At 43.7% G+C, this 19338-nt stretch overlaps 1 protein-coding gene across 2 annotated transcripts in view; it reads right to left on the bottom strand.

Moving 5' to 3' along the window:
• The window catches only part of LOC141131361 (ras and EF-hand domain-containing protein-like), a 110346-nt gene that overhangs the window by 62994 nt on the left and 28014 nt on the right, over positions 1-19338 (bottom strand). For both annotated transcript variants that reach the window (XM_073618524.1, XM_073618525.1), the window contains exons 2-4: positions 11468-11623; positions 5934-6024; positions 3852-3947 (exon numbers count right to left, since the gene is read on the bottom strand). In XM_073618524.1, the coding sequence (XP_073474625.1) occupies positions 3852-3947; positions 5934-6024; positions 11468-11623 (343 nt within the window). The remainder of the gene's footprint in view (positions 1-3851; positions 3948-5933; positions 6025-11467; positions 11624-19338) is intronic.

The raw sequence follows: 19338 nt of genomic DNA, 5'->3' as shown, positions 1-19338 counted from the left end.
TTATAGCGTCTACAAACTAAGGGAAATATTTATGGACTTTTTATTTATTTTTTATTACTAGTAATGGTGGAGATCAGAGACTTTTAGCAGGACTGTGATATTGCAGCGGACAAAACAGACACTAACTGACACTTTTTGAGGACAAGTGACATAAATACAGGGATCAGTGCTAAAAATATGCACCGTCACTGTAATAATGACACTGGCTTGGAAGGGGTTAACATAAGGGGCGATCAAAGGGTTAACTGTGTGCCTAGCCAGTGTTATTGTACAGTGTTTGAGGTGCTTTTAATAAGGGAAGACACTGATCCTTTTTGCATTGCAGGAACACAGGATCCATACCTACATACCCTACTGACAGAACCGCAATCTGCCTTGCTTACATAGGCAGACTGCCGTTCAGCCTCTGTACCGAATAATCAGTGGGTGCCAGTGGTCATCAAGTCCACTGTACCCGCTGATTGGCTCCTACTGTGTAAAATCACAGCGGGAGCAAGCCGCTGGCGCTGTGCATTTGGGCCCACTGCCCGGATCACTATATATATATATATATATATATATATATATATATATATATATATATACACACACACACACACACACACACATTATATATATGTACCGTATTTATCGGCGTATGACACGCACTTTTTTCCCCTTTAAAATCAGGGGAAAATCGTGGGTGCGTGTTATACGCCGATCCCCCGCCGATCGTGAGCGGAGCAATCGCGCCGAGATACACATAGCCGAGTGTACTCGGCTCCGCTCACAGTCCCACCCAGTCCCGCCATTGGACCTGTGTTATGTCCATCATAGGGCGGGACTGGGCGTGACTGTGAGCGGAGCCGAGAAGAGCCGAGTACACTCGGCTATGTGTATCTTGGCTCCGCCCAGTCCCTGCGATCTCGGCGGCGCTCGCTCTGCTCCGCCGAGTCCCTGCGATCTCCGCGGCGCCATATTTAAATCTTAACAAGGCTGCAATGGACACTAGGGAAGGCTGCACTGGGGCAAGGCTGCAATGGACACTTGGGAAGGCTGCACTAACAAGGCTGCACTGGGGCAAGGCTGCAATGGATACTAGGGAAGGCTGCACTAACAAGGCTGCAGATGGACACTGATAAGGCTGCATTGATGGGCATTTAAATGTAAGTTTTTTTACCTTAAACTTCCCTCCTAATAGTTTTTTTCCTTAAAATGCCCTCCTAAACTTGGGGTGCGTGTTATACGCCGATAAATACGATATATATATATATATATATATATATATATATATATATATATATATATATATATATATATATATATATATATATATATATATATATATATATATAGACACATACACACACACACACACACACACACACACACACACACACACACGATCCACTGCTATGGGGCGAAGAAGAGGAGGATTAGGGCTGCTCTGTGCAAAACCATTGCACTAAACAGATAAGTATGATGTTTGTTATTTTTTTAAAATTTTTGTTTACTCTTAGTATCTCTTTTAAACACTTGTATTGCTTGTTGTTTCAGTCAGCTAAAAGAGTGCTATAATAAAGCGTTTTTCAAGCTAAAAACAAAAATATTACAGCTTACCAGTTCTTAGATGCGGTGGCTGAATTAGTTTTTTATTTTTTATTTTCTGGTGACCCAGCCAGTAAGTCTATTACTTTTCAAAAGCTTTCTAGCAAAAGTGGCAGTTAGAGGGCTGAGACAAACCATTTACCACTGGCAGGAGTGCTTAGAATGATCAGCTTTTATCCATTTATGTAAAACCTTTATCCCAAAAGGAAAACAACTGTTGCTGTAACTGCTTATTAATAAGTTTGTATTTTTAATTTGTTAGTCAAGTCCATCTAAATCTGCTGGTACATCCAACACTACACTACCCTCTACCTAGACTGACAATGCTTCTGTCCTATGATTTCTCCATTCCATAGTGGAGACACCCTAAAGCCTCGTACACACGATCGGATTCTTGTGCAGGAATTGTGTGATGACAGTCTGTTTTCCTAAAATCCAACCACTATTACGCTCCATCAGACAATTGTTGTCCAACTTTCATCCAACAAATGTTGGATGACAGGCTAGTAAATTTTCGGCGGACAACGATCTGTTGTCAGATTTTTATCTCATGTGTACACAAGTCCATCACACAAAAGTCCAAAGTCCAAACACGCATGCTCGGAATCAAAGCTCACCAAACACGACAATAGCAGAAGGTGCCTAAAGGGTGGCGCTCAAGAGCTGAAATTCCACGTAGTACGTCACTACATTCGTGTTTGTTGGCCGACAATTGTGTACCGTTTGTATGCAAGACAAGTTCCTGGAACACGCCCTTCTGACAAAAGTCTGACACTTTGTTGGCCAACAATCTGATCATGTGTACGAGGCTTTAGACAGGAAATCTGTTACTGTCCAGATCACCAGATAAAATAAATAATAGAGAAAAGCCTAAAAAAAAACAAAAAACAAATGCAGCCATCACATTTAAGGATTTGTAAGCTGCAATATACTTCTTTTTGGTTTTGGGTTGAATATCGCTTTAGGTAGTAAAGTATTGAGCACACAGACAGGAACTTTTACTAACACAAGTGAAAAACCTGCCTAACCACATACAGTAAATCAAAGTACATCCACAACAGCAAAGCACTCTGGGTAATTAGTACTTCACCTTTTGTCTTTTTTTTTTTTCTTTAGTTCATATTTATGAAGAAGCCAGTAACAACAACTCCCTGTACAACTGAAAAGTACGGTACTCAGATATAGTTGTAACGATTGTATAACTTGACATTATGGACATTCGGCAGGTCAGATACAGTGAGGCCAAGTAAGTAATTTCAAATACAAATTTATCTTTAATAAAAAAATATATGCTGTACCATCAGACCAAGTTGGCAGTACAACACACAGCATGAAATAAGGTTTTTGGGTTTTAAAGCGGTAGTAAAGTCTGCATTGTGATTTTTACCTATAGGTAAGCCTATAATATAGCTTACCTGTAGGTAAAATGAATATCTCCTAAACGTGCACCATTTAGGAGATAGTCGCTCTTTTGGCAGCCGGTGACGTTACGGCGCATGCGCTCTGAAGGAAAGGCATACCCGTTCTGTACCTTCAGAGTGTGCCATAGCCGTGACATCATCGCAGCTCGGCCATTCAAGCTGTCAGAGCCTGTGAACCCGGAAGGAAGACGGGTGAAGATGGAAGCCCTGTCAGTAGTGAGTAGCGCACTAAATGGAGGGCTTCGTTTTAAGGTATTTTATAATTTGCTTACATGGGATTTTTTTTTTTTTTTTTGTAATTTATGCCGCAGTTTACTACCGCTTTAAGAACAATAAATATAACAAAGGTTCCTTACAAAGGTAACTTCCCCATAGCATGATGTCTAGGTAGTCCCTGAATGCGGGGCAGAGGGAGCAGGGTACATCCACTACAAAGGGACAAGTTAGTTAAGGGAGCACTGGACCCTACGCTGCATACAATGCCACCAAGATAGGCGTAATAGCCAACTGCAGACAAATGTATTTACTTTACGGTTTTAAAACCTCTTGCAGACCACATAACGCATATGTTTGGCAGCAGGGAAGGTGGGCCTTAATACCCACATGCCGCACCCTATTTCAATGAACCCTGTATGCAAGTACCTTTTAGCCTAAAAATATTGTACAGCTCATTATATAAAATAATCTATTTTCATGAACCATTGTACAGATACTATATCTATGTTGCAGATAAAGTCACCCAAAAATAAATCCCCCTGATGAAGGAAAATATGTACCAATAAAAATTTCCGAAACATGTCAGGATGCACGCTACAAATCTTCATGGACTGACCAGCACTTTACCTTTGCCATCCGGTCAATCCTGGCCTGCAGGTCTGACTTTTCAGTTTCGTGCTTCCTTTGTAACTCCTGAAGAGCAGCTTCAAGTCTTTGCTGTTCCTAAAAAAACACATTAGCAAGTATTGTTTTCATATACTGCTATATGAATGTCAATAATAAGTATGGGGGGGGATTTACTAAAACCAGTGCACACAGAATCTGGTTCAGCTGTGCATAGTAACCAATCAGCTTCCAGGTCTTAGCCCTCATTTACACGGAGGGCGGGTTTGAAAATGTAATTTTAATTTTAATTTCAAACCCGCTTTTTAGTGTGAGTTCGGGGGAAATTTGACCGCACAGATGTCTATTGAAATCGCTCCAAAGTCGCCAAAAGTAGTGTGGGAACTACTTTTGGGAATCGGTGCGGCGCTGCAAAGTTGGCATCGCACCGATTCAGACGGTGCCGTTGCCAGCAATAGGCTCCGATTTGGCATGCGATTTGACAAGTCAAATCGCATGTCAAATCTGCCCGATGGGAACGGGGGATTATTGTCAAAGCTTAATTGAACAAGCTGAAGTTAGAAGCCGATTGGTTACTATGCACAGCTGCACCGGATTCCGTGTGCTCCAGTTTTAGCAGATCTTCCCCATGGTATTGTATCTCTCTGCTATCTACTGTTAGTAGTTTAAAATGTGACACATGTATCTATAAAGTGATTGTAAAGGCTCGTTTTTTTTCTTTTAAAATAACAAACATGTTATATTTACCTCCTCTGTGCAGTTGGTTTTGCACAGGGCAGCCTGGATCCTCCTCTTCTCGGGTCCCTCTTTGCTGCTCCTAGCCCCTCCCTCCTTTGAGTGCCCCCTCAGCCAGCAGCTTGCTACAGGGGGCACCCAACCTGAGTCAGAGCTCCATGTATCCATTCAGACATGGAGCGTTGACCTGGCCCCGCCCCCTCCCCCTGATTGGCTGACTGACTTTGATTGACAGCCGCAGGAGCCAATGGTGCTGCTACTCTGTCTCGGCCAATCAGGAGGAGTGTACTGAATGGCTGAGGGGATCGTGGACATCGCTGGAGAGAGAAGGAGCTCAGGTAGGTAATTGGGGGGGGGGGGGAGGGTGCTGGGGGGGCTGCTACACACAGAAGGTTTATTAAGATAAAAAACCTTCTGCATTTACAACTCCTGCAAAAAATTATAATTCTAGGCTTTTAAATATGTATCAACAAGCTTTCCCTGTGCAATATTTAAAGCACAGGTGTCAAACTGGTGGTTATCCAGCTGTTGTGCAACTACAAGTCCCATGGGGCATTGCAAGGCTGACAGTTACAAGCATGACCCATGCAGAGCCATGATGGGATTTGTAGTTCCGCAACAGCTGGAGGGCGGCCAGCCTGACACCCCTGAATTTTAAAGTATAAGTAAGACCACATTTCATCAGGTTTAGAGTAGGGAAGGATTAGGACATACCTCCCAACTTTTTGAGATGGGAACGAGGGACACCTATTAGCAAAACATATGTAGGCATAGGACACACAACCTGCCACGCCCCCTTGAAGGAGAATTATAGAAAAAAATTACTAATGAAATCCACCACTACTATTATTTTATACTGGTTTTTGGAATTTACAAATGCAGCAATTTAGAAATTGGATAAAATGTTTAGCACTGGGAAACACTTTTTGAAAGATTAAAAAGTGCATTTTATATACAATTATATAGATCAGACCAAAATGAGGGACAAATGAGGATGAAAGAGGGACAGAGGGACTTTTTTCCAAATCAGGGACAGTTCCTCCAAATCAGGGACAGTTGGGAGCTATGGGTTAGGACCCCTGTCTGTCTCTGTAGATTTGTACTGTTGACCATTGTCACAGAGAATGAAAGTGATGGGAGATCTGAAATTTTAGACTTGACACTTGCAGGATGGGTTAAAAAGAGGTGGGAGGGAAAAGGGCTGAAGATTCAGGTTTTGATCAGAGTTGGTCTTTAATACGATATCCATAATAAAATGATAACTTACTAAAATAGTCTATGCTGGGATCTGTTCATATAAAAAGTAAAACATTGTTATATTTCCTCATCATACGGGATGCTTCCTCTCACCTGTCCACGCATTTGATTTTCAATTTTAGCTATATGGTGCTGTAATTCTTCTTCAAGTTCTGCCATTTGCATGGCTGTCGTCTCCTCAGTCCTAAACAAAAGAAATGTAACACTTTAAGCACTCTTTACGTCTAGAGGAAAAAAGATTTCATCTCCAAATACAGAAAGGTTTTTTCACAGTAAGAGCTGTGAAAATGTGGAATAGACTCCTTCCAGAGGTGGTTCTGGCAAGTTCAGTAGATTGCTTTAAGAAAGGCCTGGATTATTTCCCAAATGTACAGAATATAACTGGGTACTAACATTTATAGGTAAAGTTGATCCAGGGATTATCCGATTGCCTTTCGGGGGATCAGGAAGAAATTTTTTCCCTTGCTGTAGCAAATTGGGGAAAGCTTTGCTGGCGTTTTTTGCCTTCCTCTGGATCAGGGGTACGCAACCTCGGCACTCCAGCTGTGGTGAAACTACAAATCCCATCATGCCTCTACCTCTAAGAGTCATGCCTGTGATTGTCAGGGTCTTGCAATGTTTCATGGGACTTGTAGTTTCAAAACAGCTGGAGGGCCGAGGTTGCCTGCCCCTGCTCTGGATCAACTGTGGGTGAAGGATTGTGTATATGGGATTGTATTATTATTATTATTTTTTTTTTTTTTTGGTTGAACTAAATGGACTTGTGTCTTTTTTCAACCTGACTAACTATGTAACTATCTTGGCACCAATGCTTGAGGTGCCCAATAAAGATAAGAACACTGCTGTAAGAGTACTTTCACCCCCCCCCCCCCTGAATCCACTGCACTTACCTCCATTGATGATGAACTTTCACTGCCCAAACAGCTGGTGCAGGGGTCCAGGAAATTGGAAATAGTTTTCTTCAGGGATAGATCTGATTGATTCTGATTGGTCACATGCTGGCACCGCTTTGACCAATCAGAATAACTCTGATCCATGCTGGTGTCCTTAAAGTGGAAATCCATGCCAAAACTAAAATCCCTGCATCTATAGACACCCACAATTTAACACTAACTTATCTAGCCCTGTAAAGAAGAGATCAGTATACATACCTTTTCTGCAGGTGATCCGACCCGATCCCTTGCTGAGCCGTCAGCCGCGGCTTCGCTGTGGAGGTGGGTGCAGAGGACACTTACGACAATAGAAGCCCCACAGTAAGTCAATGGGTGGCCTCACTCCCCATTCATTTCACAGCCGTTGTTGGCCGTGTCCTCTGCAGAGCTTCCGCTGCTGGAGATCGGGTCGGATCGCCTTCAAAAAAGGTATGTATACTGATTTTTTTTCTTTACATGGCTAGATAGGTTAGTGTTAGATCGTGGGTGTCTATAGATGCAGGGATTTTAGTTTTAGCATGGACTTCCACTTTAAGGAAAGAAAACTGCCACTTTCAGATCCATATACTTGCCTTCCAATGGTCCAATGCCCATGAATTCCCTCCCTGGTGCCGGCATCTTAACACTTGCAGGCTGGGTGGGTTGCCTAAAAATATGTAAAATCTTTCTCCCAAACAGAAAAAACTGTTTGCTGTAACTATAAAGTATTAGCCGGATTTCAGCTTCAATGTGTTACTGTATTTAAATCTGCTAGTCTAACACAATTTTTCCTGCAAGTCCTGTGTTCAGATGATTAGTACAATGAGGTAACATATTGTTCTGGGTCACTGCCTGTAATGAAAGCTGTGCTAGATCCTCAACATTAAATGAATGGATTTCTGCAGAATGAAAGCATTGAGGAGTATCATATTACTCTGCTAAGGAATTTTTCCTTAGCTTAGTGAACGTGGTGAACATTTCATTTAGCAAAGAATACCCAATCACGTACAAGGAAATAAATGAAATAGTATTTTTGTAAGTGATTGGGTAATGAAGTCAGCAGAGTGTCACGTCAGATTATTCTATACAATGAAGAACTAACATATTGTTCCAGATCACTGCCTGTAATGAAAGCTGTGCTAGATCCTCAGCATAGAAGGAATGGATTTCCGCATGGAGAAAGCATTGACCTTAAAGAGTATCACAATACTTCTCATGCAGTTCCCTGCTCCATTCCTTCACAGATGAAAGGGCACATTTCTCTAGTATAGTCACAAAGATTTTACAGAACATGTCAGCAAATTAAACCACTAGAGCAGGGGCATTGAATAAAAATTCACAGAGGTCCGATCAGTAAAAATTTCTTCCAGCAGAGGTCCGAATTTCATGTTTGTCCAATGATCCAGATCCCTCTCATCACAGCCCTCCTCTCCTCTTATATCACAATCCTGTTATTACATCAATGTCCTGAGTCCTTAATGTCCTCACAATCAGTGTCCTCAGCCCCCTTCACATCAACAACCCCCACCCTACAGTAGTGTCCTCTGACCCCCTTCACATCACCCCCCTTCATTCATAGCAGTGTTCTCAACCCCCCCTTCATTCATAGCAGTGTTCTCAACCCCCCCTTCATTCATAGCAGTGTTCTCAACCCCCCCCTTCATTCATAGCGGTGTTCTCAACCCCCCCTTCATTCATAGCAGTGTTCTCAACCCCCCCTTCATTCATAGCAGTGTTCTCAACCCCCCCTTCATTCATAGCAGTGTTCTCAACCCCCCCTTCATTCATAGCGGTGTTCTCAACCCCCCTTCATTCAAAGCAGTGTTCTCACCCCCCCTTCATTCATAGCAGTGTTCGCAAACCCCCCCTTTATTCATAGCAGTGTTCGCAACCCCCCCTTCATTCATAGCAGTGTTCTCACCCCCCTTCATTCATAGCGGTGTTCTCAACCCCCCCCTTCATTTATAGCAGTGTTCTCAACCCCCACCACTCTTCATTCATAGCAGTGTTCTTATAGCAGTGTTCTCACCCCCCCTTCATTCATAGCAGTGTAATCACCCCTCCTTCATTCATAGCGGTGTTCTCAACCCCCCCTTCATTCATAGCGGTGTTCTCAACCCCCCTTCATTCATAGCAGTGTTCTCAACCCCCCCCCTTCATTCATAGCAGTGTTCTCAACCCCCCCTTCATTCATAGCAGTGTTCTCAACCCACCTTCATTCATAGCAGTGTTCTCAACCCCCCCTTCATTCATAGCAGTGTTCTCAACCCCACCTTCATTCATAGCAGTGTTCTCAACCCCCCTTCATTCATAGCAGTGTTCTTATAGCAGTGTTCTCACCCCTCCTTCATTCATAGCAGTGTAATCACCCCCCCTTCATTCATAGCGGTGTTCTCAAACCCCCCTTCATTCATAGGGGTGTTCTCAACCCCCCCCTTCATTCATAGCAGTGTTCTCAACCCCCTTCACATCAACACCCCCCCCCTATCCTACAGCAGTGTCATCTGACCCCCTTCACATCACCCCCCTTCATTCATAGCAGTTTTCTCAACCCTCCCCCTTCATTCATAGCTGTGTTCTCAACCCCCTTCACATCAACACCCCCCCCCCCATTTTATAGCAGTGTCTTCTGACCCCCTTCACATCACCCCCCCTTCATTCATAGCAGTTGTCTCAACCCCCCCCCCCTTCATTCATAGCAGTTGTCTCACCCCCCCCACTTCATTTATAGCAGTGTTCTCATAGCAGTGTTCTCACCCCCCCTTCATTCATAGCAGTGTTCTCAACCCCCCCCTTCATTCATAAAAGTGTTCTCAACCCCCCTTCATTCATACCAGTGTTCTCAACCCCCCCTTTTTCATAACTGTGATCTCAACCCCCTTCACATCAAACCCCCCCCCCCCACCTACTGCAGTGTCCTCTGACCTCTTTCACATCACCCCCCCTCATTCATAGCAGTGTTCTCAAACCCCCTCTTCATTTATAGCAGTGTTCTCAACCCCCTTCACATCAACACCCCCCCCATCCTACAGTAGTGCCCTCTGACCCCCTTCACATCACCCCCCCCCCTCAATATAGTACTGTCCTCTGCCCCTCTCACGTCAACCCCACAGTAGTGTCCTCCTATGCCAACCCCCTACAGTAGTGCATTCTGCCCCCTTCATGTCACCTTCCCCATTCCTCCATTCCTCCCCTCTAACAGTAGTGTTCTCTGCCCTTTACATCACCCCCCCCCCATAGCAGAGCGCTCTATACACTCACAACAAACATCCTCCAGAGCCAGGTCCTCTGCTCCCCCTGCCCCTCCCCATCACTCTGCTACCTTACACAGAGCAGAGAGCGGAAGGCAGGACAAACAGAGAATGGGAGACACAGTAACACTGCATGGAGGGCCAAAGTTAACTTTGCATATTAACAATCTGGTGTTTGGTTGCTAGGACCACTCTGTGTCCTAGCTACCAATCACCTGCGGTTAATCTGCAAAATTATCTGGGGCCGCTCCTGCCCTCCATGCAGTGCTACTGTGTCTCTCATTTTCCGTCTGTCCTGCCTCCTGCTCTCCGCTCTGCTGTGATAATGACAGCAGCAGCAGCTGGTAGACTGGGAGAACTGGCTCCTAAATGGAGTGACCACGAGTCTGGATGGGACAGTGACTCAGTCCGGATGCAGACCGCGGTTTGCCACTTAGTAACGCCTGCTCTAGAGCAAACCAAGTTTTACAATACAAGACAAATCCAATTTTTATAAAGACACTTAATACTCTATAAAAGTAATACAATCGAACCCCCTTGTTACACATTCCAAATGGACTATAGGTATGAAGTAGACAATTAGGGCTCATTCACATAAAAGCTAACCAATGCAAGCATCTCTGTCAGTGTTAAATGTTTTGTCTCAACCCAACTGCCACTTTTGCTTAAATGTAACAGGGAGTATACCTTTTGCTGTGGCTGCAAAGAAAAACTTCACAACTACGACATGCATAAAACTGTGTGTAGCTGCCTTTGCAACTTTAGGGGCATTAAAAACATGACTCAACTGCCTGTATTTGCCACCCCCTTACCACAAGTGTTAAAGAGCTGTAACTGCCACTTTTGCTAGACCACTTGGCAAGTAAAGAATGTTGAAAAATAACAGAATTACTGGCCTGATCACCAGGTGAAAATAAAGGATAAAAAGAAAACGAAGGCAGCCACTAAGAATTGGTAAGCTGCAATATAATACCTATTAGGTTTGGGGTTTAATACTGCTTTTAAGATAAAAGGCAAATTAAAAAAAATTCCATCATCCATGTTCTATTCACAATAAATGCCCCAACAACAAATACAAATACAAATCACATGCCTTCTTGCTATAGTATGTTCAGTCCCCATAGGCGTGCGCACAGGGTGTGCCAGGTGTGCCTGGGCACACCCTAATCGCCTTGTGTGGTGCATATTACCCCTGTTTAGACCACTGATATTTCATCCCCCAAAAAAATGTTACAAAATAAAATAATTTATTTAAAAATAAAATAAAACTAATGACACTGTCCACTGCCCTACTGACACCATCAGTACATATACACATGCATATGTATTTGAGCTTTGGGGTGCACACCCTTTATGCAAGGGGCTGCGCACACCTATGTCGGTCCCCATGAAAGCATGTTCATTGATCTCCATCCAGTACCAGAGGTTAGTAGGTTCTATACAGACTCCCTCACAACACACAAACCTTTTGAGAACAGATTCGAGTTTTTCAGTGTTCAGTCGCTGAGTGCGGAAATCATAGGACATGTTTTCAATCAGCTTTTCGTATTGGTGAAGCAGCCCGGGCACCGGGACCCCCTGGATTTCCTGGTAGAAGTTCCACAGCTGTTCTCTGGTATCACTAAAAAGAAAAATATAAAGATTCAAAAACTTCACCAACATTCATAAATGATATATTTTGACATAACGGGTTTGATTTTTTAAAAGGCAAAAATAGATATTTCACTTTGCAAGGGAATTTTAACTCTGCTAAGGATTTTTCACTTCGCTTAGTGCATGTGGTGAAAATTCACTTTGCAAATAATACCCAATCACGTGCAAGGAAAATAAAATAAACAGCACATTTGCTTGTGCTTGATTGGATAATGGAAGTCAGCAAAGCTTCACCTCCTCCAGTAAATGGGGAATTTTCTTGCAAAGTGAACAGTCTATTTGCCTTTAGTAAATCAACTTCAATATCTCTGGTAGTATGGCCATGTCGTTTTTAGAACCATGAAAAAAAGTTTAAAATTCACAGTATTATACTAACTTTTTGTCATATAACTATACAGCAATAGGTTTCTGTTGCAGTTCCCCAAGATAATGAAAAAACATTTTCAATTTTCTATGCAAAATAATTTTCATGATTTAGCTACATGGCTTGTTCATGTTTCATGCGAATAGTAAGATCATAAAGTGTTCACATTTCACCAATGTGCCTAAATCATCCTTTTTTATATCAATGACACCAATGAATGGGGGGAAGGTTATTATTGCTGCCCCTGTCACTGACACCAATGAATGGGGGGGGGGGGAGGTTATTATTGCTGCCCCTGTCACTGACACTAATGAAGGGGGAGGGTTATTATTATTACTGCCCCTGTCACTGACACCAATAAAAAGGGGAGGGTTATTATTGCTGCCCCTGTCACTGACACCAATGAAGGGGGAGGGTTTTTATTATTACTGCCCCTGTCACTGACACCAATAAAGGGCAGGGGTTATTATTGCTTGCTGCCCCTGACACCAATGAAGGGCAGGGGTTATTATTGCTGTCCCTGCCACTGACACCAATTAGGGGAAAGGGTTATTATTGCTGCTCCTGTCACTGATACCAACAAAGGGCAGAGGTTATTATTGCTGCTCCTGTCACTGATACCAATGAAAGGCAGAGGTTATTATTGCTGCTCCTGTCACTGATACCAACAAAGGGCAGAGGTTATTATTGCTGCTCCTGTCACTGATACCAATGAAAGGCAGAGGTTATTATTGCTGCTCCTGTCACTGATACCAACAAAGGGCAGAGGTTATTATTGCTGCTCCTGTCACTGATACCAATGAAAGGCAGAGGTTATTATTGCTGCCCCTGTCACTGATACCAATGAAAGGCAGAGGTTATTATTGCTGCCTCTGCCACTGATACCAATGAAGGTAGGAGGGTTATTATTGCTGCTCCTGTCACTGATACCAATGAAAGGCAGAGGTTATTATTGCTGCCCCTGTCACTGATACCAATGAAAGGGGGAGTGTTACTATTGCTGCCCCTGTCGCTGACACCAATGAAGGGGGAGAGGATTTTTATTGCTGCCACTGTCACTGAAACCAATGAAGGGGGAGAGTGTTAATATTGCTGCCACCATCACTGGTACCAATAAAAGGGGGGGGGGGGGGGGGTACTATTGCCGCCTCTGTCACCAATAATATGAAGAGTGTTAATATTTCTGCCACCATCCCCGGTACCAGTGAATTGGGAATTGTATAAAAAAAATAAAATGAAAAAAAGGAAAAAAGAAAACTTGGCATGTGGATACAAACATGGCCATTAGACCCTTTTAGCTGGACACCACTGCTGTGTGTTATATATAGCCTGAAGCTAGGTCAGTAACAAAATTATTATAACTCAATTCCTAGTCTTCCTTTAAAGCAACAATTTGCACAGCACTTTACATACCATACATTCACATACATCAGTCTCTGCCCTCAAGAAGCATACGACCTAAGGTCCCTACTCGCATACTAGGGTCAATTTAGACAGGAGCCAATTAACCTACCAGCATGTCTTTGGAGTGTGGGAAGAAACCAGTGTATCCAGAGAAAACCCACGTAACCGCAGGGAGAACTTGCAAACTACATGCAAATATCGTGTGGATTTGGAATTGAACCAAGGAACCTAGTGCTTCAATGCTGTAGTAGGCTGAAGGGTAGGGGACAACCCAGGCGTTGGGCAACCAGAGGGAAGACATGGCACACAAAGTGGTTGAGAAGGCCTAATATATTGTTAGCCATTCCAGACACAACAACAGAGTCTCTTCAACAGTAAGAACTGAGCAGCAACACTTACACAGTGGATGGAACTCACAGCAGGAGAGAGGCACACCAAGGCCAGCAACATCTGGCACAGTGGCGGTAGGCAGGCAGATGCAGTAAACACAGCAGCAGAAAAGTCTTCAAAGAAGTCTGCTACAGTCCCTACGCTGTCCTACCTCCTACGGATCCTTCACCTACGCTAGGTTACTCTCCCCCTCAAGCGGGTTCCTGTCCCTAACCTTACCACATGCAGAATACACGCAGACCAGGGCTTTCTGTAAGCTCTGTCCTCACTAAAGATGGCCACAGCGGTCATCCAGGTGGCAGTATTCAAATCGGACAGCAGCCCACCCGATGACACACACAGAGGCCTAAGAGGAATGGGTATTCAGGAGAAGATCCGTCACCACAGTAAATCACAGTATTGCTTGACGTTTTATTGTAAATCAGTGCAAACAGCACAGAAAGTCAACGCGTTTCAGAGTAAAACAGCTTTAATCATGTCCTCCACTATCCCTGCAAGGTGGATGCAACAGCGCCACCTATGTGGGGAGGCCAACCTTCACCTGCCTGTAAAGTAGAAACACTTACCATATACGTAAGAGATACATAGATTTCGAAAAGGCAAACTTCTTTCTTGCAGCCATCTAATATTACCATCACCAAAGCCTCCAATTCATACACGATACATAAAATGAGCAGCAATTTTTGCAGTGACCTCTAAAAACGCCGACATGTATAAACAACTCCAAATGAAGCTTATCCATACAAGTCTTTTCTAGAAAACCAAACCTCTGCTGAAGTTCTACTGTTTGCTGAATACGGTAATTGCCAATGATTGCACGCCGCTTGCATTCTAAATGGAGAGGCAATAAACCAGGATTATGAGTTATATCAACATAGTAAAAGAAGAAGGACTCGCAGCAGGCTGGGACTAGGACTGCGAAGAATGTGGGCGATGGCACGTTTCTTTTATCTTCATTAAACAGGTGTAACTCGAGGCCGGTTTTACACCGCTCCTGTACCGTCAGATAGACCTGCACTGACATCTCTGGAAATGTTTGCAGTCTAGGTGGAGGATTAGAGCTGTGACTCATTGACTTGTGAGTCAGTCATACAAGCATTCAGCCAAACACTCTCTATCACAGTCACTGGAAATGTTATCATACGCACAGACATATTTTATGACATATTTTATGGATTGTGTTAGATGTTTAGATACCATTGTCCCATTTTAGGCCAGCCAAACCAGAACGAAGCTTCACGGTGCATGAGCTTTGTGGATCCACGTCTTTATAGTTCACTTAAAAGGATTCTGATTGTGTCTAGGCACCAAAAAGCATGAGATTTCTTGCCTCCACGGTTCTAATTTATCTGTTGCCGCCGCCACCCGCCGCCACCTCATGACTGCCAGCAGGAATGCCGACAAGTCAGCGTGAGCTGATGTACCGACTGCAGACACCCATGACAATTGACTTGACAAGACTGCAGTTATTCACAATTATTACAGGTCTGAAGCTAAAAAAGTTCACATTAATTTCCCCTGTTAGAAAAACCCACGATTAGTCATGGCACAGTGGTGGTGATTTATGGTGAGCTGGTTGGGAATCAACTGCATAAACAAGGCCTAAGAAAGTGGTGGGAAAAAGTAGTTCAATAACCTGTGACTCAAATGTAAAAAAGGCAGCCGGGTCTTTCAAGGAGAGCGGAAGGCAAAACATATTTTTTCCTAATTTTAGAGTAATGCAGCGTACACACGGTCGGACTGTTCGTCCAGACTGTTCTGACGGACGCTGACGGACCAAATCCAGTGGACAATCCGATCGTGTGTGGGCTTCACCGGACTTTTCCTGTCACAAATCTGACGGACTTTAGATTTGGAACATGCTTCAAATCTTTACGTCGTAACTCCGCCGGACCCAGAAATCCGCTCGTCTGTATGCTAGTCTGACGGACAAAAACCGACGCTAGGGCAGCTATTGGCTACTGGCTATCAACTTCCTTATTTTAGTCCGCTGTACGTCGGGACACTTCGGTGTGATCGTGTGTAGGCAAGTCCGTTCCTTAAAAAGTCCGTCGGAAGTCCATCAAAAGTCTGTCGAAAGTCCGCTGGAAAGTCTGTCGGACCAGTCCAGTCGAAAAGTCCGCCCGTGTGTACGCGGCATTAGAGAGAGTTATAACACCTTGCCATTTGTGTTCCACTGGGGAGATTTCCCTTCACTTCCTGTCCCATAGCCATAACAGGAAGTAAGAGGAAATCCCACCAAAGTGAGGGAAATTTCTGGTAGTTACTAGAACTATGGTGTCCCCACTGGAAGATTTCCCCTCCAATCCTGTCCTGCATACCACTCAAAAATTGGGATTTAGGCCTGGTTCACACTGATGCCTGTGATTTTGTTCCGTTTTTTTGTCCTTTGTGAGGTGCGAATTTACCTCGATTTTACCGCGAATTTCAGGAGTTGGACCTAGCTGCGATTGATGTTCTAGCCAATGGAATCATAATGTAAAAAAAAAAAAAAAAAAAAAGGTGTTAACTTCCTGTGTACTTCCTGGTTTTTGTGGAGAGTAGTGTGGTGGAATTCGCACATATGTGAACCCTCAATGCGATTCAAGAACGATTTACATTGATGTCTATGGAGACTAAATTCGCAACGCAGTAAACTCGCACAAGACCCTTTTTTTAATCGCATTCGTAGAGGAATCGCAACGCATGTATGTGAACGACCGTAATTGAAAACACTGACTTTAGAGATGACATGCGAATTTAAAGTTTTTTGACGCATCGCATTCATCATGAACTCGCATCAGTGTGAACCGGGCCTAACTTTCACTTTCAGTGATAATGATCACCAGGACAAATGGAGAGGGTGAATCAACCAACTAATAAATAACAACCAAGGATGCTATATGGCAAGAGCCGCCTGCTTCCTAGCATCCCAGAAAACTAGGCGGCAGGAGGTACCTCCATCCTAGTAACGGAGGACACAAGTTGACAGAAGTGGCCTGCATCCTAGCAACCAAACATGCTAGTTGTTAGGAGCAGTCTAGCAACCAAGATCACTAGGCGCCAGGAGCCAACTGCATCCTAGCAACCAAGAACGCTAGATGACAGAAGTCGCCTGCATCCTAGCAACAAAGGATGCAAATTGGCAGGAGTTACCTGCATCCTAGCAAACATTTACACTAGGTGGTGGGAGCTACCTGCATCCTAGCAACCAAAAATGATAGGTGGCAGGAGCCACTTGGGTCCTAGCAACCAAGGATGCTAGTTGTCAGGAGCTACATGCATCCTAGCAATGAAGGACACTAGTTAACAGAAAAGGCCTGCATCCTAGCAACCAAACATGCTAGTTGTCAGGAGCAATCTAGCAACCAAGAACACTAGGCGCCAGGAGCCACCGGCCTCCTAGCAACCAAAAACGATAGATGACAGAAGTCGCCTGCATCCTAGCAACAAAAGGATGCGAATTGGCAGGAGTTACCTGCATCCTAGCAAACATTAACACTAGGTGGTATAAGCTACCTGCATCCTAGTAACCAAAAATGATAGGTGGCAGGAGCCACTTGCATCCTAGCACCCAAGGATGCTAGTTGGCAGAAGCTACCTGCGCCCTAGCAATGAAAAACGCTAGTTGGTTGGAACCGTCTGCATCATAGCAACCAAATACAGAAGGTGGCATGAGCCGCCTCTATCCTAGCAACCAAAAATGCTAGGCGACATAATGTACTTTTGAGCAGTACGTTGTACATAACATTAGCAGAACGTCACATGCATACAGTGTATGGACAAGACATTATTAAAAAAAGTGAATTATAAATTAAAAAAAAAAAAAATATGATACTGAACAACACATTCAAAAACATAAAACACATTCTGTACATATATATTTATTCTTCTCTAATATAATACGGATTATGTGTTTTATATCGGGAGCACACTTTTAAGTATCAGGTTAGTCACTGTCTCTTAAGAAGAAAAATGTTAAATATCTTCTGGGGATTGGCCTACTGACAGAGGAGAAAAACTATTTATAGCTAACAAATATAACAATAAAATAAAACGTCACTTTTATACACACAATAGGAGTGCTATTCTGGTAAAGTATGTCCAGATAAACATTTTATTGTTTTATACAGAGAAGTGTTGGAACCCCTGTCTTGTTTTTAATGCTATCTGGGGCTCCAATACAGAAATGTTCTGTCACTTTGACAATGACAATGGTTTCACCAGGCAGCAAGCATTTCCGACAGAAACACAGACAAAACTAAAAATGCTCGTTTTAATTTATCGTTTTACTATTTATTTCTCCCACTGACACCAATGATGGGGGAACTATTCTTCCCACTGACACCAACAATGGGGGAACTATTCTTCCCACTGACACCAATAATTGGGGCACTATTCCTCCCACTGACACCAATAATGGGGCACTATTCCTCCCACTGACACCAATAATGGGGCACTATTCCTCCCACTGACACCAATAATGGGGCACTATTCCTCCCACTGACACCAATAATGGGGCACTATTCCTCCAACTAATACCAATGATGGGGCACTATTCCTCCAACTAATACCAATGATGGGGCACTATTCCTCCCACTGACACCAATAATGGGGAACTATTCCTCCCACTGACACCAATAATGGGGCACTATTCCTCCCACTGACAATAATGGGGCACTATTCCTCCAACTAATACCAATGATGGGGCACTATTCCTTCAACTAATACCAATGATGGGGCACTATTCCTTCAACTAATACCAATGATGGGGCACTATCCCTCCCACTGACACCAATTATGGGCCACTATTCCTTTCATTCACACCAATGATGGGCCACTATTCCTCCCATTGACACCAATAATGGGGCACTATTCCTCCAACTAACACCAATGATGGGGCACTATTCCTCCAACTAATACCAATGATGGGGCACTATTCCTCCAACTAATACCAATGATGGGGCACTATTCCTCCCACTGATACCAACGAAGAGGGGCTATTCTTCCCCCTAATACTAAAGATGCACTATTTACTTCCACTGATGCCAGGACAATTTCTACTCCGAATCGCCACAGTCCGGCCCCCCTAAACTTTGAAGGACAGTAAACCGGCCCTTTGTTTAGAAAGTTTGGAGACCCCTGGTTTAGTGCATTGTACCACCATTTAGAGTGAATGACATGCTCTACTGAGGAATATATCACAAAAACAAGCACCTCTCCACGGAACAGTAGGAGGTCCCTTGGTTTAGTGCAGTGGTTTCCAAACTGCTGCCCTTTGCTCACATTTATCTGGCCCTTGGGGTACTTTTCCTCCCACTGATACAAAACACTATTCCTCCCACTGACACCAACAATGGGGCATAATTCCTGGTGGTGAAACCAACAATGGGGCACTATTTCTCCCACTGACACCAACAATGGGGCACTATTCCTTTTACTGACACCAATGATGGGGCACTATTCCTGAATGACATGCTCTACTTACTGAGGAACAGATCACAAAAGCAAGCACCTCGCCACGTAACACACAGATTACCATAACG

The sequence above is a fragment of the Aquarana catesbeiana genome, linkage group LG03, assembly GCF_042186555.1.
Source record: "Aquarana catesbeiana isolate 2022-GZ linkage group LG03, ASM4218655v1, whole genome shotgun sequence".
NCBI classification, from domain to species: domain Eukaryota; kingdom Metazoa; phylum Chordata; class Amphibia; order Anura; family Ranidae; genus Aquarana; species Aquarana catesbeiana.
This window is presented reverse-complemented; position numbering and strand designations above follow the sequence as displayed.